The 24714-nt window shown below is 37.5% G+C and overlaps 1 protein-coding gene across 1 annotated transcript in view; it reads left to right on the top strand.

The window, feature by feature from the left end:
• STXBP5L (syntaxin binding protein 5L) overlaps positions 1-24714 on the top strand; it is a 185536-nt gene that overhangs the window by 95144 nt on the left and 65678 nt on the right. Inside the window, exons 7-14 of the mRNA XM_082278151.1 lie at positions 5630-5693; positions 12588-12671; positions 17417-17540; positions 19073-19151; positions 19332-19486; positions 21054-21126; positions 22383-22530; positions 24101-24168. Coding sequence (XP_082134277.1) covers positions 5630-5693; positions 12588-12671; positions 17417-17540; positions 19073-19151; positions 19332-19486; positions 21054-21126; positions 22383-22530; positions 24101-24168 — 795 coding nt within the window. The remainder of the gene's footprint in view (positions 1-5629; positions 5694-12587; positions 12672-17416; positions 17541-19072; positions 19152-19331; positions 19487-21053; positions 21127-22382; positions 22531-24100; positions 24169-24714) is intronic.

Here is a 24714-nt window from a genome sequence, read left to right as displayed (position 1 = left end):
GAATATATCATCTAGGTATTTTCCACATTTTCCTGCGTTCAGATTATAACATTGTTAAAGACTTCTTTTTGAGCTTTTCCATTTTAGGATAAAATAATTAAATAAAAGCTTCCATCCTTACAAGTCTCTTAAAGACTGTTTTACGGTGACTGGTTTCTTAATTTCAGTCCAGTTCTTCTGAGTCAGAGTAACATCTTACAGCATAACCACTCTCTCATCTCCCCAAATGAACATACACTAAGTAAATTAATAGCTGCTGCTGTCAGGAACAACTTCTGATGAAGTGCAAAACAACTCAAATTATCAGTATCTTCTTAGCAAACTTCTAGTTTTAGTTCTGTATAGCTGTCATGGGAATCTTTCAATTCTGCAGTCTGTTTTTGTGGGCTTAAAGGTCAACAAAAACTATGAAATATTGCAAACCTTTGTATCATTAGCTCATACTTTCTTCTTGCTCTGTTGAAGTTAGCTTTCATTTCAGAAATTTTTTACTGCAAATCATTGCTGATAGTTTTTGGACTTGACCTTCTTTTTTTCTTTTTTCTTTCTGCTGTGTATTGACTTGGATTTGTGTTTTATCCTTTTTGTGCCTTTTCAGAGCTTTTATTTTCTCAGTCATTCTCAGCTGTGCCCCGGCTACTATTTGAGAATGAAAAATCCCCTGCTCAGTTTTTTCACTTATGCTTTATTGTCACCTGCTGATTCTTCATTATTTTTCCCTTTCTCGAGGGATAGGACCTAGTTAGTTTTTATGCAGTTCCCCAAAGCCAGCTTGAGGGAATGCCTATACACAAATATCTGTCATCAACAGCTGAGTGTTTTATTCACAATAGCTTCAAATCTGATTGGTTTTCCAGGACCTCTTTGTCCTTTCCAGGAGCTGTTGGATCTCTGCTTTTGCATTTAATGTAATTCAACCGTGGGGTTTTTTTCCTTTGTAGGCAGTTCCACAATGACAGTGTCCAACTCCCCAGTCTCCTTGACAACTTTACTGTAATACCAATGAAGAGAAACAGAACATTTTATGTATACTAAAACTGCTTGAGGCAAAATGGGTTTTGTGTGTAGACATTTCCACATGCAGTATAATTTACTGTGTGAAAGTAGTAATTACTGTATCTGTAGCTCTGATGGTGTTTCATGAGTTCTATAAAATGATATTATTGATATAATGTAGTTAACTAAATAATTTCTTTGTTTAATCCTGCTTGTAGTGCAGTCATGACATCTACCCTCAGGAGAAATTGACTGTAGAGCCTAATGCCTCGCTCTCCTTTTACAAGCAGCTCTTCCCTAGGGCTCCAAAAGATACTGCTATTGTTTCTATTTATACATACCTTCCTTGAGGAGACAAGGAGATGCAAGAAGTGAGGCACTGATCTGCCTTTGGCAGACAATTCCTGGTGGTAATGTGGCACAAAAGACTAGATTTGGTTTCCTCACCACAGTCCTGTACCAGAAGGGAGATAACATCACTTCAAGAGAAGCAAACCACAGATTTATTGTGTCACTCCTTCTGTGTCCAGCCATCGGGCAGGCTCAGAGCAACAAGCAAAAGGTCTTGCAGAATGATGGAGGAAGTTGCAATGCTTTCGCACAGTTTTCTTCCTCACTCCACCTGAACTGAGGTTATTTTGTATCAGTTTATCCTCCCACAAAAATCTCCCCCAAGTGGGACTGTGCATGTTCATCCAAAACCAAACAGCAAACTTTATGCTGCATCTTGGGAATATTCCTTGTTATGTAGTCCAAAGAGGAATCAGTTTTGATGCAAATACTTTACTTGCTATGTATAAAAAAATCAATGTTTCTCGGAGCCCTGGAAAGGCAGTGCAGGAGCACTGCCAGGGACTTGGCTCTACACTTCCAAGAAGCTTCAAGGAACATCTGTTGTCATCTGTGTGTGATCTTATCTGTGATGGCACATGTGAAATCAGTTTTAGTATATACAACTATTTGAAAAAGATCCTTTCTGCTTTCCTGACAGAAGCCATGTTATGACTGCCAAACTTAATAAACTCTCTACTTACTCTTACCTATCTATAAACAAAGCTGGCATCTGTTAAGCAGTCAAGGAAATTGAGGTGGGTGGGTCCTGGCTGGTTGTGAGACCTCCACCCAACTGCTCTCTCACTCCCCATCCTCAACAGGACAGGAAAATACGATGGAAAAGTTCATGAGTCAAGGTAAAGACAGGAAAGTAACTTGCCAGCTGCTGTCAATGGAGAAACCAGACTTGACTTGAAAAAATTATTTTAATTTATTGACAGTTAAAATAGAGTAGAATGGTGAGAAACAAAGACAAAAACTAAAGCACCTTCTCCCCGAATCCTCATTTTTCCTAGACCAAGGATGTATGTGTGAAAGCTAAATGATGGTTTGTTGAGTCCTTTGATAGAGTGACATACCTGACAGTCTTAAATTTAATAGAAGCAAAAGAAAAAGTAAGAAGCCAGAGCAAGCCAGGTATTATATAAAACAACTGAATTATTAAAATACCAAGAAGTAATATGAATACTTATATCACATATAGAGGAAAGACAATGAGGAAAAATAAAATCTTGTACACTTAGTGCATAGACTGCTGTGTTTGGTATTGACTTTGCTGACAGTGTATATAAAGCTGTTATTCAACAAAACTAAAGAAATAGCTAGGTGCATAATAATTAAATTATAATTCTCCTAAAAGAGATTAAAAGTGCCTAATAAAAAAAAAATACCCAAACCCTACAACATCAATACAATGTAGTAAATCCCAGGATCCTCCAGCTACAGTGAATTCAAGAGGGAAATGGAGGAGATAGGAAAATGTATGATATTAGTGAAGGTTTCTCCTTTCAGCTGAGGTTTTAGCATGGAAATCTGAGGCTATACCCCTGCAGGAATATAAGATAAAAATGATACTGGTAGTAAAAGACAAGGGTTTTTATACCATTTACAGAGGAACAATGAGTTTGTGTGACTATGAAAGTATACTTAGCCTAAAGAGTAGATGACAGCTCCTGTAAGAATTTGCTTCTGCCCAAAGACAAATCAATACATTCTTTGGTAAGCAATGTCATATGTGTCTTACAAAGAAACTGATTGCACAGATTTATCTAAACTGTTCCTGACAAAGAGCTGACTAAATGTAATCAATCTTTACCTTAGAGAGACAGTATGCTCTTTTCCTTTCTCCCTCCATTTGTCATGATTCTGCCAATATTCCTGGTCATGTACCAATACTGGAATGGCCAAGCAACCCAGCCTGCATCCTGGTTGGTTCAATGGGCTGGGATAGCTGCCCAAACCATTATGCTTTGTCAGCCTCCATGTGCTTCTGCTACCATCTTGTTTGTTCCCAGCTTTGTCATAGCTGATGGTTGCTTGCCTCTGTTCTCTCTTCTGTCATCTGTCTGTGGTTCTTATCTGGCTGAAAACTGAAAATTCTTACACTGTCTCTGCTCTTCTTGTTTTTTCCTCTTATTCTTACTCTTCTTCCTTTGCCCATCATGGCACAGGCAGCATATACTCCAAACAGACCTGTTTTTTTCCATCAATGCACTCTGACCAGTTCAGACAGGTGAACCTATATCAGGAGCAACATTTGAAGCAGCCTAGAACGTTCCAAATGATCATATCCACTCCCTCAGACAGATGTACAAGACGTGTGTAGGTCTAAGTAAGCACTGCTTGCAAACAACCTCATCTTGCCCCTCAGTTCCCTGTCACTGCCTACCTACCCTGCCTGCTCCAAGGCCTGGTGTTGTGGAATTGATACTTTTTTCTCAGCATAGGTTACTCAGAAACAGAAGCTCAGCTAAAGGGGTCCCCTCTGGTAAGCTGTCTTGGATAGGAATGACAGCCAGATCTCCTGCTGTCTGCATATTTGTAAAAATGGTTGTGTGCCATGTCTCAGGCCAAGTGGGTACTTGCTGCTGGCACCATGAAAGGCAGTCTGTATTGAATGTTACTGAATAAAATGTCTGTCCACTGCTTTCCTGCTGGTCTCATTTCTGTGATAGGATATGCTGCAAAACACTCTTGCAGAAACCTTGCTCATGGAGACCTCATGTAGGAAAGTAACATGCTGCATGTCCAGGACGTCTGGAGTAATTTTTCATTGTCCTTAGCTCAGAAATAAATATCAGACAAGATCTTTGCCTCTCTGCTTTGGCCCAGCTTTGATGCATGATGAAATAGTTAAAATACTTAAAACATTATGTGGACAAAATATATCGAGGCCAGAGAAAAGTGTGCATGCTTCTAAGAGTGTTGGAGCATACTGTTTTGGGAGGAAGGAGCCTATGAGGCTATGGATCAGCCCACAGTGTTTTAATGTATGAGTTGCCTGGGAATTTTTGCTTACCACTCTCAGTCTTGATTTGGAGTTGGACCTGTAGAACAGAGGCCGGTTTTGCTATAGTGCTGTGTTCAGCCAAAGGAAGAGACCATTACTTTAGGAAAATCCTTTGAGCAGTTTGGCTGGAAAACCTTGTTTTGGTTTGTTTCTATAATTCTCTTGCAGATTGTTTTAAAACTTGGAGCCTAGCTCGCTTTATGTATGGCTTCCAGATAAATTCTTCGCTTTATGGGCTCTGCCAATCCCTGCCGTGTTTTTTTTCCTGGTGACCTTTGGTGAACCAAGACCAGTCATGCACGTCTAGATCCTAAGCTGAACTCCAAGGGGCATGTGCTCTGACCCCAGAACCTAGATGGAAGAAAGGTCCTCCTCTGTGCAGGCATTCAGTGTGGACTGGTGCTTGTCTTCTTGCTCTCTATGACTGCCAGGGTCTGAAGGTCTGGTCAGAAAAGATGATAGATGAAAAATCTCCATCTGTCCAATCAGTTTCCTATGATTTGCATTTGCTGTCAGGAGCAGGACATTAGTAACTTCAGTGCTAAGTTGCGTACGATGCAGTTAGTACACATTGCAAAAAGGGAGGGGATGCAAGGAATGGTAATTAATCTTTATACAGGCTTACAAAGGCTCACAAAGATGGGTGTTGTGGCTGAGGAGCCTCACTGAACATGCATTGTGGGTGTAACTGTGTTAGCTGGTCTGAAGATGAGATAAGGCTTTACAGATCAGACAAAGGCAAGATGGTCCATTTCTGAAACCCCGCTGCAGTAATGCTAAGAAGCTTCCTGACAGGGCAGTGTAGGTGAGGTTACTGAAACCCTGTCTTCAGTGACATTGGAACTTGGTGAGTCATGCTATCAGTATCTGAAATGAATCCAAGTGAAGACTTTGTAAATCCTTGGCAAATTAGCCTTGAAATGGAGCAAGTAGGGAGGGAGGGTCAGAAAGAGATGGAGTAGAGAATAGAAAAGGCAAAAAAGCCGTAACAATGAGAGAGGGAAAAAACTACTGTAATAGAAGTTACACTACAGAAGTACTGTAATAGAAGTGAGATTAAAAAAAAAAATTAAGGGAGGATTCATTAAGAAGAGAGACTCTTTGCCTATAATGGCAAAAAGGAAATAGAGAACATGAAAAGATACTGATAACTTTACCTTCCCCAGCTGGACTTTTTAGAATTACTTTTAAACCATTGGATGTACATGTAAACACACCTAAAAAACTGAGGTATCTAGCTCTTCGTGCAACAAAATCATTCTCAGATTTTAATTGATTTTTATCTTGCAGATCCACCAAGACTCACCCTGGCCCAGTTGTACATTTAAGTGACAGCCCAAGAGACGAGGGAAAAGTGAGTACAACCAATGGTATAAAATTTTGCAACATTTCATAGCTTTTATTTGCCTCACTACTCCTTCCTCTTGCTTAGTCACTAATTTTATCACCTACTTTCTTTCTATGTTTGCAAGTCCCTTTAGCTATTTTACTGTTCTTAAGAAAATAAATAATCTTTGTACAAATTTAATGAGTAAACATTTGTGATACAGACAACATACTGTACTTTGAAATGTATAGCCATCTAAATTGTTCCTGATTAAAAAAGCTTGATTTTGTATAAGTAGGATTTGACTAAAAACTGTATCATGACTTCAGTACTTGGATAAATGTGCTCTTATGAAGGCATTATAGTAAGTTTTCATAAGATAGCAAATATTTTCTTATATGAAAATTATCATGATAATAACCCAGGTTTGGAACTTGCTGCTGTTTGCTATTCTCAACTCTGTTCACAAAGAACTGTCCACAATTGGAAGCCAAACATATAGTCAGAGCATCAGTGTTGTGACTGATACCACCAGGAGGCACAATCAGAGTTGGCTTTATTTGTATGGCAGCTTTTGAAAAATGAAATGTGGTTGACAAAAATCCAGTTCTACTGAAGGGGATTTTTTTATGTGTTGCTATTGATTTTTGAGCATTTTGCCTGTGTGGAAAGGGTATTTATTTAACTCTCTCATTGGTTTTGATCATTTTTAGTAATTATATTTCAGTGTGTATTTATAAAGTACTGCATCTCAGAAATGGTGTATCTATTTGACAGGGTGCCTCATGTAAAAGCTAATAGTTGTTAGAAACTAGCAGCAGTTTCAATTTCTGATACGGATATGGGGGATATTATGCTGAAATTATGGGTACCTACAAAAGCACTGGTGACTACAGCTGATTTTCATTTGCATCACTTGTCCTTGGACTTAGCCATATTGCAAGGTGACCTACGTACAAATGGTGCACTTGTGAGCTAACCCTCCAACAACTTCGGTGGCATCTCTAAGTGTTTCTGGAAGAATCACAATAGGTCAAGCAATTTAGAATACTATCAAATAAAGTGATTAAACATTATGAAGTGTAGTGTTTCAGCCTCAAACAAGAAGCCATCAATTATCTATGGCATTAATTACCTATGGCAAAATACCTGGTAAGGATAAAGATTTATTGATGAGGCTTCATTCTTGTTTACTGGCCACAGCAGAAGCTGCTGATGACCTACCTAAGGCACACAGTGTAGGAGAAAAGGATACTAAAAGAAAAAACGGTCTTGTCAGTAAAGATTTTTTACAGGAATGCCGTGCACTGTCTCCAAACAGAAACCTAAAAATATTTTTCAGCAGAAAGAGAGAAGACGAAAAGGACTCAGGCAAGGGAGTTAAAGGAGAACTGACTTGGAAATACAAATGCTTGTTGCTCAGAGGGCACATGGGAGACATCTGGGCACTGATGAAGTACTAGCATTTGAACAACAACAGCAAAATCAGACAGATGCCTATGAAGAGCAAGCATTGAAATTTTAGGGGGAGAAAGAGTAGAAAATGTAAGCTATACTAAAACCATCCCATTGCAGTTCTTCATATTGTTGATAGGTTGAGGGTGTAAAGAACAAATTGGTGCTAACAAAATACTTGCAGTTTTGCAGAATGTAGAATTGATAGTGTTTACAGGAAGATGTCAGTAAAAGGTACACACAGATGTAAGAGAAGATCCAATCATTAAATCAAAAGACATAGTTCTAAATAAAAAAATTTCCACAGTAGAGAAATAATTTGAACTACATTTTTCAACTGTCTCATTAAACTTTAGTTGAAAGAATGAAGAATAAAATAATCATTATTCAGAATAAGGAAAAAAATGAAAAAAAACCAGCTCCTGGGACTTTTGCTGTTCAAAATGGTCATAAATAGCCTAGAAAAGAGAGTAAGTAGTGATGTGGTCTGGTTTGCCAGACTTTAGGAGGCTGAGAAACTCAGCAGTAAAATGCCAGGTTAAATACTGTCTTTTGAAGTATATTCAGTGTAAGTGGTGAGAGTTCATACATGTAGGGCAAAATATATCTGACTTAATATATAAAACAATGGGTCGGAGCTGATGATTACTGTTTGGTATCAAGAGCTTTGAGTGATGATTGATAGCTCAATGGAAAGATCAGCTCAATGCTCAGTAGTGAACAATAAACAAACTCAAAGTTAGGCATTATCTAGAGAAGAACAGAGAACAAAACAAAGCTATTAAAGAAATGCCTTGTTGACCTGCCTGCTGAATACTGAGTATAATACTTGTCCTTCTGTGTCTAAAATCAATATAATGCTGAAAGAAATTCAGAGAAGGGACAGGGTTTTCTATATGACAGACAACTTAGTGAGACAGGAAAATTCACTATGGAAAAGACCTGATTGTGATTCCAAGTTTGAAAATCACAGTTGATATTAAGAGGATGGAAACAACTCATAGTCCCTTTCAATACAAAAACTAAAAAGATACCAAATGAATCTGACAGGTCAGCTTCCAAACAAGCCAATTCAGTACTTCTTCAAATGTGCAATGGGTAGAACCTATAAAACTTTTTCCAAGTTCTGTTGTGTGTGCCAAAAATGCATTGATCGCAAGGAAGACTAGAAAAGTTAATACAAAAGAAATCAATTTGAGAGTAACTGAAGAGGTTTGCTGAATTCTCCTAAAAGGTTCTTAAAGATGAGGTTAAACAGAGCTATGTATAGTTGAGGAGATGGCTGTATTTGAATGAGAAAATTACTTAAGACAGAGAATATGTGAGAGTGTTACAAGTACTTGTTCTCTTCCCATGTTATTTGGTATTTGCTCTTGGCCATTTTAGTACAAGATGGTGTGATAAGTAGACTTTTATTTAATTTAGAAGAGTTATTCTTCGATAAAAGAACTGTTTGAAGGTAGTTCTACATACTTTGCTTATCTCCACAGTTCCAAGTTAACCAAAGACCACAAAGAGGTACTGGTGGCAGAAGTCAGACTGCCCACATCATGACAGGCAGCAGATAAAAGAGTTCTTTGCATATGTTTCAGGAATTAAATCGTAGGTACAAATCAGTCATAATCACTACTCAAAATACAGATGTTCTTGTACTCTACAAGAGTATTTCTGTACAAGTACTTTGCAAGGGTTCAGTGGTATATTCTTCTCTGGGGTATTAAAAAGTTGTTCACAGACCTGGGGCTGTTTTGCTGAAGTAAGTAAGTATATCTGCTGTGGACACTGAGTGGTTGAGAGTCCTAAAACACAGTCAGACCTTTCAAAATCTAGGACACTCGTAAGATCTCTTTTTGAAAGCCAGGGAAGTTAGTACTTCACCTTTTTCATTAAGGTCCTTTGAATTCCTAAAAGTTCCAGTTTATATCATTGACTGGTGATTGAGTTCCTTGTGCCAAAAGAGAGAATGTAATTCCAGAAGACTTCTGCCATTCAACATTTTTCCAGAGTGGCCTCCAGGCAAACTATCTAGGCAAGCTTTGGAGACAAGCCTCTTTTATGAATCTAACAAACTGTGGCTGGAAGACAGACAGCAAAAGAGAACGTAGGCATTTAATGTGTCACTGAAGAACAATTTGGCGACCAAGTGATTAAGTTCATGAAATATAACCTGCCAAATCAATTAATAAGTGTACATTAGGGACAGACTGAAGTGCCCAGACATTTATACGTGGCAGATCTGTAGCAAACATGATTTTTCTTGCTGTCAAAGGAGCAGACATCAACTGCAACGATCTGCAGTTTCCCAGCAAATGGAGAAAGCTTAATAGGCAAAGGTTTAATGTTATTAACTATTAGCTGGTGGACTAAACTTCCTATCTCTGAGTTCTGAGATCTAATAATACCTAAATACAGTGTGCATTTGGCAGGCTTGTTTGTCTGGGATTTTTTATCCGGCTGTTTTGTGTTACCAGGACAAGGAAGGGGCTTGCTGGCATGTACCAGGATGTAATTAGTTGATTGTAAAAAAGAAATTTCCCTCCATCATCAAAAGCATTTAATGCAGAAAGATTTAAGTCAAAATGTGAAGCAACTCCACTAGACAAGGAAGGTCTTGCCAGGACTTTTCTCTCCAAATTCTGTCCAGTGTTCTGCTTTTTATGTAACCTAATTAAGCATGAGTAACTAAATGAGGTGCCATGAAATACAAGCTGAAGAGAAATCTTTGGAGTTTTTTCCATCCTGGACTCTTTTTACAGATATTGCTTTTCTTTGGCTGTTTTCCTCTCTAACTGCATTTATGGATGTTTTATTCTTTATTACAGAAATAGATCTTGTCTTATAGATCTCCCAAGTGATCACTATGACTGAGAGGAGTGGGAATGTTTTGAGTTTCCTGTGGTTCAGACAGGTCAGAATCCAGAGCATCATAAATGTCCTGGCAATGAGACTAAACCTATTCACCCAGTTGGAATTGTGACTTTAGTGGTATACCACAGTATTAGTAATAAAGCAGCATGACTACTGTCTGAACAAAAAGAGAGATTCCTGGCTATGCAGGAAATCTCTTTGCCTTTCAATTTCTTCCCTGAAATCACAACACTTTGTAACTTGCAAATCTTTAGTGCAGTTGTGCATTAAGCATTTCAGCAATAGATCAGGTGAAATGCAGCCTCTGATAAAAGGTATTAAACCTTTTAGCAATTACCTGGCGTGTGATATCTTTGCAAAAGAGAGGGATAAAAATCAAAAGACCAGCCTGCTTCCCCAGGGAGAAAGGCTTATTAAGAAACAGGGTCGCATACTAAACGCACTTCAATTTCTTCACTCTTCCAGATATATTTGTACAAAAGCTGAGGTGAAAAGAATATTGGTAGATACAAACTGAGCTCAACTAGTTTGGTACCCAGCTGTAATGCACAGGTGCAAGTGCTTGTTATGATGACAGTAAGGAGGGCACTCAGACTCCATAACTTACTAAAATATTATTTATTGGAGTTAGTACAAAAAGGATGGTGGGAACCCCAAGCTGTGTAGCACTGGATGAACCTCCAATAAGGGCACGGCATTATCCACTGTGAAGAGGCTTGCCAGCATTTTAGTTTTTGGAGACCTCAAAAGATTTTTTTTTTTTTTAAAGCCCCATCCATTTCTACTGTCAAGCAGAAGGATGTTCACACAGACCTACTGCCTTACATTAAGATGAAGACAAAGGCACAAAGGTGCCGTCCTTGTCTTTACCAAGTGGGAGCAGAATACAGGGTCCTTTAGAATTAGCAGCCAAGTTTTTCCTGTGGCCAAGGAGTATGTTCAGCACAATGCAGGCCTGAAAGCCAAGTCCTGTGTGCAGCACAACACAGCCCAGCACAGGCCTGCACCTACTCAGGTTAACTGCTATGAGCAGCACTAACTCCTGGACATACAAAAGGCTTCTGTTTAGGATCACTGTGCTAACAGTGAAGGTAGCTGCTGTAAGACACTCCTTTGTTCATTCTCTCAATGGCAACTTATTATCCCAGAATACCATATGGCATCCTGACACAAGTGCTATCCAGTTAACTCCATGCTTTCTGACTCTGCCACAAAATCCCATATGGAGCCATCCAGAGCAAAAATGCTAAGTATTCTGGAATTTCTCCAGGACAGTTTGAATTTTTTTCAGCAGAATAATCCTTCAGGAGCATAATCAGTTATTGTTCCTATTCAGGTATTAAATATATTAACTATAAATCATTTCCAGATTAGCTAATAGATTCCACATAAGGAATGTTCTCCTGGCAATAAAAAAATCATATCCGGTAGAACTGAGAGTATTCCCAGGCTCTTTTGTAGCACTGTTGATGTATCAGTTATGCTTAACTTGGAAAGAAAGTAATGTTTTGTTTAGCAGCCCAGCCAAATTTCATTTTTAGGACTCATACAAGCTGAAGTGAGTGATAGCAAAGATGCTGTTAAGGTTTCTCCAACTAAGAGATAATTTGCCATTCTTCTGCACAAATTCTTTATATAGAAACTGTAAATTCTTGCCTGTGTTCTGTGATATATCTGTTTATAGATGATGAACAACTGCAATTATCATTGCCAGTTGTTCAAAATATTCTATCTCAGAAATGTGAGAGTCTGCCAGTTTAGCCACTTCCAGTCTTCATATCCAGAACAGATTCTTAAGAAAACAGATTCTATGGGAAACAGTTTCCAGGACACCTAAATAGGCTAGACATCATGTTGTCCATAAGATCTGAAATTAATTGTGTTCAAATGAAGAGTAACTCTACCGTGCCAGATCAATATTTCACTTCTTTTCAATGGAGACAAGGAGAAATGGTTGTTTTCATTCTTATTTTTCTCCTGAGCATTGTTTTTCTTCTCTTTCATTTGTTCAGAAATGTTTGCTGGTATTTCTCTGGTGTGCATGATGATATGACATCCCAGTTCTAGAAGAAGTAAAAAAAGGCATATCAATTATTTTTAATTATTAGGAAAACAAGCAATTTATTCTCTGCAGGAGGAGTTCTTCAGAATGTTTTAAAGGAATAGCAAGCATAAATTAAAGGAATATAAGTATCTGAATGAATTTAATCTGGTGACTCTCTTAGTTTGAAGTTATTTAAGTGGTCTCTTAGGTGTCAAATATGTTTTTCTCCAAAAAGGGGCAGGGAAGGTAAGAGCTGGTAGCAACGTGCTACAATCTTTGGTTTTCAGCAGATACACAATTGAGAAGACTGTCCAGGTGCATAATCATGCAGGGGAAAAAAGGCTGTATAAAGCCCTTTTTTTTCCCCATATCAGATCTTAAATTGTCAATAATGTGAAGTAATTTATACTAAAAGATAATTTGAAAGCAGGGTATTATGTGTAGGGCAAATTACAATCTTGCACATCACTTTGGTATTTCTTTTTATATTATTCAATATTGATATGTACCTTTTGAATCAGAAAATGTAATTGTGGGTTTTTTCCCTCCTCCAGCTGTTGATAGGCTATGAAAATGGGACTATCGTGTTCTGGGACTTGCGATCTAAAAGAGCTGATCTGAGAGCTTATTATGATGAGGTAAGCAATTCCCATTAATTCAGGAAAGCCATTATTCAGCAGTTTGCCATATGTCTTAACCAAGCAGAGGGATGTTTATCTAAAGGCATTGCTGGTTCTGGAAATACTGTTTGTGCTATGCTTTTGAGCAAATTACTGACAATAGAAATCAAAGTCTGAAACCCCTAGCTCTGATGCACTAGGTTCTCATGAGTGTACTGTGACACAGAATGACTTCTGCTTGGTTTTGACAAGTTCATCGACTTCTCTGTGGGGATCCTCAGTTGAGCAGAGTTTAGCAAGGAGCTGACCTGAGATATAGCTGCAGAAGGAATTATATAATAATCTTCACCAGCTATTTCTAGAACATTCATTATAATGGAAGACTAATTACCTTGTACAGCTGTTGATACTACCTAGTACTTAAGATCTGATTAAACAGTTTTCAAAATTATATTGTTATCACACAATTGTCTCTTGTCATTTGTAAGCAGCTTGTATTAACCCCAGATGCAGTTCTTGTATCAATAATCAAGCTGCTTGAAAAATAGATATATTCTTAGCTGTTATGGTTTTAGCACTAGCCCTAGGGAAAAATATTCTTTGTTCTTCCAGTCCTCTAAAGTTCACCATGGATGAATGTGAATGCAACTACAGTTGAAGGTAGAAAAGGACATTTTCTTTCAGGTGATCCAGGCAGTAATTGGTTTCCTGTAGTTCTCTTTCCTTCATCTTGTCACCTTGCTATGTATAAGGAGTGTATGCACATTTATTTCCCCTCTAAAAAGCAATCTGAATACATGAATCCTGCACTCTTTCAGACCTGCTGTCAGAGACACATTAAAACTACTCTGAGCTTCAAGGTTTAGTTTCTGAGCATCAACACAGCAAATGTTTCAAAGGACAGAGTTTGAACAGGCCAGCACTTAAGCCTCGAGACATGGCCACTCAGTTGTCTCTCAGTGACAGTCTGCTTGTGCAAACACTTGTGAAATTGCACCTGTTCTATTACTTTAGGCTGAACAACTTTTTCCTTTTACAGGTCTCCTCGGGAAGGGTGGGGGTGGGGATGTCTGTTCACCCACTGTCCTCTCTTGTACTCAGGATGAGATTGCATAAAGAAGGATCTTCTTAATACTGGTTCCTCTTTTTCTTTTTCATTTTGAGAGAGAATGGGTGGGTGTTGAAAATTTCTCATACAATTTGTTGTACCACATTTTTCAGTACTGTTTTCAGGAACTATTTTTTGCCTTTTAATCAGTCCCATGCTTCCTCCTCAGTGGTTATTTGCTGTGTCATTACTCCACTTTGTGCAACTGGTGCTAGCTTCTTATTTGCTGAAATAGTTGCAAGATTCCTATTTTGTTTTTAAAAGGATTGTATGACTAGCCATTTTACTTTATTCCAGACATTCAGGCTCCATATTCATAATATTCCAGACCTGCTAGGATTCCCTTAGGGAAGCCACTGCCCTTAGGGAGCCACTAAAAGGGGTTCCTTTTAAATCCTGAGTTACATAGGTTTTGTGAGTCACAAATTATTAGTTTGGCATGTGCCACTTGGTATTTAGCAGCAACCCAAATTATCAAGCCTAAATCTCATCTTATGGATTGGCCACCAAAGATCACAGTCCAGAAATCATTGTTCCTGGTCCCCTTCACTATGTTATCTGGACTGATATAAGGCCTGTGTGCCCCACGATGTCTGACCAGTCCCTCAGTATTGTTGTGGCACTGAGCCAGAACAATACCAGTTGCAGGGTATCTGTGAAGTCTCAGATAAACTACTGTAAGTGTTCTGTATCTTCATTAAATACTAAAGTGCCTCTTTGCATGAGTTCTGAATAAACTTAATTCACCCTCACTTTTCTTGCTATCATTATGATTTTCATCTCCTCAATGGTGATATTTATGAGCTATTGAGGCCCTTCCAATCAATGCTCCTACACAATGGCCTCTGTAATATCCTTTATAATTTATAAAAGCCTTTATAATTGGCTTTAATTCCTTTTTATAATTTTCTTCAAAAGTTTATTTCTATCAAGTGTAAAAGGAGACAGCACACAAACAAGACAGATCTTTCAGATGGTTCTCAAGTTGTTGATAGTTGGCAGACCCAAAAAACCAGCCATCTTGATGCGCAGGCTTTGGAAATTTGTGTCAACCCACATTCAGAGCTGTCTGAAGCAGTAATCATCTTTCATTGCAACACATCTCCAAAATGAAGCTGCAGAGTTCTCAGAGACATTTGCCAAATGGCTTCTCCCTACCTTTGTCTAGCACCATGCCACTGTGGAAGTATCAAATTGGACATGGTGCTTGCTGTAATGGTCCTGCAGTACTACGAACACAAAGAGGTTTTAGCATTCAAACAGTAAGATGGGACAAGCATTGTTCTCGTTCAAAATATGGTTAAAAGGGGTACTAAAGACCCTCAGTGGAGAAGGTTTGTGGTTGGGAGGGAACTGAAATGGTGTTAGGCATGCTTAATTTTAGTACATGCTGAGTATGAGAGAAGATGGAATGTGTATGCAAGCACCGTGGGTATTGCAGAAGGAGAAACACACCCAATCTGGAGTGAGATGCTGTACGTGCATACACTGTGTGAACATTCACATGAGTCACCCACCATGATGAACTCCTGTTCTAAGCAAATAACTGCTCCTTTTGTGTGTGGATGCTAAAGAAGTGGATCAGAATGCTAGACATGTTTTAGCAGAGAGACAATTCGGGATTTGTTCAGTACCATCTTTCAGAATTACTCGTGACTCACAGCTGAGACCTCCAAAAGAGTTTCTGGTTCTCTTGCCCATTTTGGGGCAAAGTCTAACAGGTCAGTGTGAGTTGCTGCTATGCCACCTGTCTGTGACAGGACCATCCCACCTCAGCTCCACTCCATGGGAGGCTTACGCTGGCAGGTGGCACCTGGTCGCTGAGAGGGGCAGTTTAACAAGCAGCTCGGTACAGTTCTTAGCTAGTTACTAGCTCCTGCTCAGACACAGTCAGTGACTGTAACCATGTGAAATGTTTCTAAGTGTGATAACACGTCAAAACCAGATTGAAATTTGGCATGATAGCAAGCATGAATGAGCTCATGTCAGAATTAATTTGCATGAGGATAGACATGCCTTCAGTGTAAGTGAAGCAGCGCTCCCCACAGAGCTAAGGTTCTTCTACCTGAGGGACAACATTGGACTCTGCATGAACCATCTTTCTGTGTTGTCTTTTGTTACTTCCGTTAGAGTTTGGTTTCTGCTGCTTATTTAAGAGGAATTGTGTACCAACCCCCTCTCTGGAAGGTAGAAGTTTGAGTGATATGTCACAAAAAAATAAATACCTAGAGTTCAAATTTTTCAGCTCCTTTTTGGCACAACTTTTTTACTAGTGTGTTAATCAAGCATTCGTATACAAGGCATGTCAGATTCCTGTTAAAATATCTAGGTCATCTTAATGCAAAGACTCATTGTGACTCTGCTGTCCCGCCCCAGGAGCTGAGTAAAGCTTTGGTAAAGGGTCACAGCCCTTTTGTTGATTGCTTCTGATACTGTCTCCAGACTATGAGCTGTAACCAACCATAACAATCAATATAATTATTAAAAGAGGAAAACCAAGAGGGAGTTTTAAATAGTGACCAGTAGCACTTAAGCAAAATTGATATGAACAGCTGCAATGCTGAGTTATGAATACCCGGCCATGATTTTAAGTCATTTGAATAAATCAGGCTATATGCAATTGTAAGTGCATGCAAGGCCTTAGCATTTCCTGGGTTGAAAAAAAAAGTAAATTTATTAAGCTGCATTCAAAAATAGATCTCTTTTATTTACATTTACATAAAATTATATTGTGGTTTTTTGCTATTTAGCAGTGAACATTTTTGGAAAGGATATGGATTCGAGGGAGAATTCTGTGACTTTGTGCTTCTGAGGGGAGTGTGTGAGAAACTGGTATGCAATGAATGTTTTGTCAGAATATGGCTTTTGTTAGTTTCCAGCACATACCAGGGAAATTGAAGGATTTACACCGTTATCCTTTCAGATTGTTTGATGTAACTGTGGATATTTTCAGTCAGTTCCACTAATTATGCACAAAATACTGAGAATCGTGTACGTAACATTCATCATGTGGTACTTGTAGTGTGCATAAAGGAGTGTGATACTCTCCTTCTCTGATGCACTACCTGTTCCAAAACTATCTTACATCATTGTTTTGGTAATTTTCTCTATCAGTGAAATGGTCCTGGATTAATCTTTAGTGTTTTGGTTTTGACATGAAACATCTCAGATTTCTGTGGACTTGCTCTGCAACTTTAGTATGTGAGAGTATGTGTGGAAATAATCCAAGAGCGGTGTATTACTTCCTCTGGGGAGGACTCTGTGTGTTGTATGTTACCTGTAAAGATTTTTACACAAAATTCCTTCTGTGTAAATTTGCCAGATTAAATATTTCTAAGGAGAGCTATCAGACATATTACAACTGCACTGTATGTCCCTTGTTCTTATACTTTTACCTTAATACCCTTTTCCTTCAATTTCAGCCTGATTCAGTACAGGCTTTCCTACATTATTGTGTTACATTAGCCTTTATGATGAAATGTGGATTACAGCCATACGTTTCTAAAAAGTGATGGTAATGGACTTTAGACAAACAAGAACCATCCAGCTGTTGATATACCATTAGAATAATATAATCTGAAGTCATACATTAAAATATCAGAGGTGTAAACACTGTATTCCATTCCAGTCTCAAGTTCTTCTTTCACTTCTGTAGGCTATTCATTCTGTTGCTTGGCATCATGAAGGGAAACAGTTCATGTGTAGTCACTCTGATGGCAGCTTGACCCTGTGGAATCTGAAAAGCCCTAACAGACCGTTCCAGACCACAATTCCACACGGTAATTCTGATAGTTAAAATGTGTAACTAAGAAGCCATGCAGTGTTCTCAACGCTGTTTGCTAATATGTATGTTTATTTCATTTTTTCATTGTCGCTCAGATGTTGCTTCTTGCATAAATATTTTGATCTGCAAAGTAGCTGCAAATTATTGTAAAAATCAGTAACTTAGATGAAACTTTTTATTTTAACTGGTGTCATAAATACCTCCTTCTGATTAATTTACTCTAATATCTTCTATCCAATTCCTTTTAAGAGTCTACTGCTGGTCTGTGAGACCCTCAGGCTATGGGATTTTCACATTTCTTTCTTTTATAGTTTGTACATAGGGGCTTGTATGTGCAATTTTCACAACAAATTGATACGTTTTGTGCAAGGTACTGTGGTGTTTGTCATGGGGATGGTACAAGGCTTCCCAAATAACTGCAATGAAGAATTTAAAGGAGCCATATTAAGAGATGGCTATATCTTTTATGGCTGGGACTTCATATGAAGTTACTTCCTACAAATTAGGTAAAAAAATACTGACACCATTGTAAATCAATACATCACTAAAAAACCTGAATGGGTGGAGAGGGAGGAAGAAGAGGAAGTCAAGATCTAAGTAGCCCCAAAAGGATTTAGCATTTTCTCCATTTTCTTCTGTTTTATCATTTTTAGTCATAGAATTTTACAACGTTGAAGGGACCTCTCAGATGTCAACCAGTCAGACCATCAGATCAAAACAGGCCTGATTTAATGAGTAAACTCAGGAGACTGAGCACTTGAACACTTCCAGCAACAAATTGCACAACCTCTCTGGGCAAAGTATTTAATGACCCTTGTGGCATAATTTTTTTTGTTAATATCTAACCAGAATTTTCCATGCCACAGCTTGTGTTCTTTATCTCCCATCATATGACTGTGCACCTTTGAGAAAAGTCTGGATCCATCTACAGTGTCCTCCAGTCAAAAGCAAGCACAGACTTTCCAAAGCAATGAACCCAAAATGGGTGGTTTTTTTAGTTTACAAGTGACTTTCCTCTGATTGGAAGAAAGTACTGAGCCATAATTAACCAAGAACTAATGAATTTCAGTTGTATGCTTCATTTAATTTTATCACTCAACTAGTTACACTCCAAAGCATGTAATATTTTGTCAGCAATAGGGTTTAAGTCAAGCTAAAAACGGCTTAGGAAAAATTAAGCTGTTTCTGGTCATTACGTGGTCAGAAAAAAAGGCATATAATTAGGCTAATTCATTCATTATTAGTTAAGTGTCATACTCAGAAATCTGCATGGTTTATAGATGTCTTTGAAGTGTGTTCTATGGTTCTTGAGATGTATGTGGCAGTAAAAACACAAAGACATTATAAATGTAATTAATTTAGACAAATGCATATTTTATGGAAATAGGAGCTAATACTCCTTATCTTTTGTAGCTTTAAAGTTCCTTTTTTTTGTTGCTTATACAGTTGTTTCAATGTGTATGTTTTAGTTTGATAGTGCAATTTCATGATGTTTTGATAGATTTTTCATGTTCTTTCTTTCCTTAGGAAAAGTTCAAAGAGATGGAAAAAAACCTGAATCTTGTAAACCAATTCTTAAAGTAGAGTACAAGACCTGTAAAAACAGGTTTGTTTTTAATTCTGTAATTAACTCAAAATTGCATTCCTGAGTTTAAGTCCTTTTAGAATCTTTTCCTGCATTCTTTTTACAGAGCTATTTATTATTATTTGCAGACTCTAAACCTATAATGTAAACTTGTATGTACTATGTAGACTTACAATTATTATGTTGGGTTTTTTAATACAGTGAACCATTTGTGATATTTTCTGGTGGATTGTCATATGATAAGCCTTGTCGAAGACCAAGTTTAACAATCATGCATGGGAAAGCAATTACAGTTCTTGAAATGGATCATCCTATAGTTGATTTTTTAACTCTTTGTGAAACCCCATATCCAAATGGTGAGTTTATTGGGAAAAATACAATTATGGAAAATATAAGCAAAGTGATCTTTCCTCATACATTAATCCCATTCCAGGGACTTCCATCCTCATATTTGTCTTCATCTGAAGAAAACTACATAACTGAAAGTACCTGAAACTTGTTTGCATTCTCAGTGTAGGAAGGAAGTAGTGAGTGGACAATAAAGCATACATAAATCACCACTTACAGGATTGAAACCCGTGGGCTAGTGTGAGAAAACTTTGCTATTAATCAAAGATAGGTGCTTATATTTCTGAAATTTTTCACCATTTACAGCTTGCTAAGTTATTAAAATTAAACTGTGACTTACCTGCAAAAAAGTTCGTACACTTCAGCATGAAATGAACTGTTAAAAATGTTTGCTGCATATTGTGGGGCTGCCAAGTTCTGAAATATGTTGTCAGAAAGTTCCAGGGTGTAAATTAAGAAAAGCTGTAAGTCAAAAAGGAACTAAATTTAGCATTTTAAGCCCTCAAGCAGAAAAGTAAAATAATTCTTATATACATAGCCAAACCAAGTACATATTAAAAACTGCTAGTAAAGTGTATATGTGTTTCAGTGTCACAAATAGATTTAATTTTCTGTAATCAGAGTTGGTTTGGGCCTTCATTTAGCTGTGCCATATACTTCCCAGTACTAAGGATTTGTAGCACCTTCCCCTGCTCACAGACTAATATTTAAACATTTTGGTTTAACCTGTGTTATTCATAGCCTTGTTTAAAAACAGGCAGCAAATATTGTGCATTCATAGCAGGACTGAAGGGAAGATGAATCAGTTGCTCTCATTTACTCGTCCTTTTGGCATTGCCCATTTGAACAGTTTTTTCTGAGCTTGCATGTGCTGGAATGATTTGCAGCTGTTGAAAAGAAAATCATAATTTCACTTTTTTATTTTTTTTAATAACTTATTCTATGTAAACTAATATACTCTATGCATCAAGGGAAGCATTTATTTGTCATTTTAGTTCTTTAGTTTTGATAAATAAGAGAATTGTATAAAAAACCAAACCATATAATCTCCTAAAGAGTGCAGAAGGAAATGGTGTGTTAGTATCTGAATTGAACACACCAGACTTACAGGATTCCTTGGAAATATTCCCCTTGAATCACCTCAGAAATGGGGGCCTTGTGTGTCATGAAGTGTCCTGCACAGTCTGTTTCTGAAGAGCAGTTGTTCACAGTAGAAGTATTACTTCTGGACAGCAAAAATACTTTTTCTGTGTAGTAATTGGATTCAGCAATGCAATGATACACACAACTTATTCATATCCTATTTCTTTACTTTCATCATAGCATCATACTGGCAGGCTATAATATTCCAATTCTTCTGCTTTGTGTGTTTGTCAACTGTACTATCCAAAAGTAATTTCTTACTTCCTCTCTGGCCCTAGTTTCCAGCTATGTCTGGTTTGTGCATATGTCAGGGGTTTATACCTCAAAGCTTTAATATACTGTGAAAGTTAAAAGAATATAAATATTACTTGCTTGCTTAAAATGGCTTATAGGAGAACTCCATGTCTTTTATACTTGATTCCTTGCTTACAGAATTTCAAGAACCCTATGCTGTAGTTGTGCTTTTGGAAAAAGATCTCATTGTCGTTGACCTGACACAAAGCAAGTAAGTATAAAATTTTGTATGAAGCTATTTGTGTATTTAACTGTCTAGTAAATTATCATAAAATTCCAAATGTTATCATGCAATATCATTTTACTACCCAAAATCATTCACTCTTGGAAATAACTCTTGCTAAATATGTACTTCCACCTTAAGAACCTAATGAACAGGAACTTAGGATAATATTTGTTCTTAAACTTTGGGATAAATCTACATCTGCAGTTCCTTCAGCACAGCCCTCAAACATTCATTCAACACCAAAGTTAAATAATACTTGAACACATACGTGTTTTGGAAATAAGATTCAACAGCTACTTTTATGCATGTCTAGTTTCAGTATCTTAATAAATAATGGCATTGTTTTATCTGGATATACAGAATTACTTCATGATCCAGTTGCTGGTTTAAATGACAAATAGTTCTTCCATATCAGAATCCATGTTCCTATCAAAGAGGAACTATACATCATGTAAAGCATAATTCAGTTCTTATTTATTTTGTTCTGCCTCCAACACTACCAGTAATGTACATCCCCATTCACACTGGTTAACTAGGAACAGATTTGGCTGTCAATATATTGAAAAATGTTAAGTGAATCATATTCAGATCTCACTTACTTTAAAGAATAATTCAGATGATCTTGCCAGTGTAAAATGGACATAACTGAAATCAGAACCAAATTTTCTATATTTTTCAGTTGTGAATAACTTTGTGTAATGTGCCAAAGTGAGGTTTTCCTCCTTTTCAGGCTGTTCAAACTGATGGAAGTGAGAATTAAACTGAGATCTACTCATCTGTTATTGCAATTTTTCATTATATAATCAGTAGTCTACCAACCCAATCAGCTAAGATGTTCAATATAAAATCCACACTTGTAAAAGCAGTTTGGAGTTCATAGTATATATCATATCCATGAACCTGAAACTTCTAGAAAATGTGTCACTTCTGTATAAATAAGATTTTGAGATGTTAGAAAAAAATTAGCTCTTATTCATTCATACAGGTAGCCCTATTAGCCTTAGGGACTGTATGTGTAATAAGAGGATTCTTGTCCAAGCAGTGGAATTTTTATGTCTTTATTTGGGTAACTATACATTATTACTGATACTAAAAAACAATACATAAGTTTCAATAAATAAGGGAAAATACATGTAATTAGTAGTGATTTTACTTAGATTCTGCTATATAATATAAGAATATGTTTTATTCTATGGCTCAGTGTGTCACAGTGCTTCTAATAAATTGTCTTCCTTAACTAGTTTTCCAATCTTTGAAAATCCATATCCTATTGACATTCATGAGTCACCTGTTACCTGCACAGAATATTTTGCGGACTGTCCTCCAGATTTGATCCCTGTACTCTATTCTGTAGGAGCAAAACATAAAAAGCAAGGATACAGTAATAAGGTAAACAAAACCAATACTCTTTTTTTAAGCAAAGAAAGTAGATGTATAACCTATGTTTTTGTGACATCTTACCAAATTATTTTTGTTTTACTTCTTTAATAATCACTTTAAGGTTAGTCCAACCAGCAACTTAGCAGCCTGATTACAGTCCAGTATTTGTCCCTCAGAAACATGACCACTTAAGCAGAACCATTAATTGCCATTATACAGAACTTAATCATTAAGATGCTGGAGTTATTCCAGATCAAATTGGGTTAAAGGGAGCCATCAGTGTACAATTCAAATTTGTATGGATAGGTTCTCTCTATCAAAGAAAAAAGTGAAAGCATTATAACTGAAAGACAAAGCAGAAGATGTTCAGTAAGAGTTGACAGCATGTCTGTGAGATTTGTTATTAAATAGGGATATTAATAACTATTTCTCTGAGCTACCAAAGTCTTATCATAATGTTTTAGAAATAGGAAAAGCTGCAGAAAGTAGAAGAAGAAATGCAATTGATTTATAAATGTCAAGCTTTAAACTTGTTTATGTTTTGGCTAGAACTAATATATTTTAATAAATAAAGTAGAAAAAAGTACTGGGTAAACAAGTCAGACATCATCAGTTTTCCATTCAAATCAACAGAAGTACTCTCCTTGGAGCTGGCTTGTTTTCCATTGACTCAGAAACTGAACCCTCTCTACTTCTTTTGGATCTTGGTTTGGAAAAGTACTTCAGAAAATATTTTATTTCTCTTATTTAAATCCACCCTTACCTCATACACTTTGCCACACCTACCTGTATTCCCTGCATCCTCTATTGTCTCCTTGCTTTATTTGTGCACATACAAATAAACACTCTGAAGGCAGGTAGTCACTCATATGCCAGCCAGCCATTTCTGTACCCACAAGCAGCCACTCCATGTATCCACACAAACAAGTCTGTGCTCCCAGTTTTTTCCAGCCACTCATACTCTGCACACATCCTGACCCACTCTGCACATATGTCACCCTCTACATCCTGTATCCATATATGCCAGGGCTTTAGGCACAGGACAGCGTTCTGCTCAACCAGCCTAGACCAGGAGAATGGGAGTCTTGCCATCAGTAAACAAAAGGCAAGGAAGAGATGATGATCTCATATGTTCTGTAAAAGTTATCTCATGGCATCATGCTCTGATACGTGTTTCTGGGCCAGCTTCTTCAGTGGTCTTTGTATTCAAAATAAATTCTCGGTCTATTCAGTGTTCTATAGAAACTCCAAGAGACAAGCCATCTCCAAAGACCAGCAGAATTGTTTATTACTTCTCCCTCTCATTCCTGTTTTAGACTGTTGACTGTTAGCTGGGGGGAAATATTTTAATAGCATAAAACATTAAGTGATAATATAAAAGTGTTACTAAGTTTCCAAAGCCTGAATTGATGACATGAAAATGTTAATAAACTGTAAAAGCCTTGAATTACACATATTTTTGTTCTTTTACAAGTTGTATTGCTTTTTGGGGGAAGATGATATCTACTCCTGAATTTAAAAATGAACCAAGCAAGGTTCATCAGAATAAGTTGTGATCTCTGTACTTTTTTTTGTTTAGGAGTGGCCTATCAGTGGTGGAGCATGGAACCTTGGAGCTCAGACATATCCTGAAATCATTATTACAGGGTGAGAATGAGACTGGGGATTGGTACTTTTAAAGTATTTGCATCTACTCCTTTTGATTGTGGGTTAGCTATAGACAAGAGTTGAGACTTCACAGTGTGTGCATATCCTGGCTCTTCATTTGAGCAGTGTCACCATAGAAATTCTCTTTTACTGTAGAAAACAGAACCTTGGTACCCAGGGATGAGCTACCATTAAGAATTGCCATTTGAGGCCCCAATGTTAGACAGCAGCACTTGTGGAGGTGAAGTCTTTCGAAAGAAAAATGTATTGCAAGAGAATATATTGGCCTTGAAGGTCATGGAGAATAGCTTCAAAAAGGAGAGCAGCTGGTCTTCTATACCTGTTGTCCCTTGGCCTTCTGGGGACTTTGTATATGGGGACAGTTTGGGAATTCATTTTAATACCCAGCATTAGTGAGGGTGTGGTGCACTGGGATGAATTTCACCTTGTGGGTGAAGAAACAGAGCAAAAAGGCCTAGAAAGGCTCAGATTGCAGTAGGAGCCCCATGAGCAGTGCCTGATGGATTCCCAAGGGCCATACTGTGA

Source organism: Coloeus monedula (genome assembly GCF_965178545.1).
Source record: "Coloeus monedula genome assembly, chromosome: 3".
Lineage (NCBI taxonomy): Eukaryota > Metazoa > Chordata > Aves > Passeriformes > Corvidae > Coloeus > Coloeus monedula.
The sequence above is the reverse complement of the archived record's forward strand: the minus strand, read 5'-3'. Positions and strand labels throughout refer to the sequence as shown.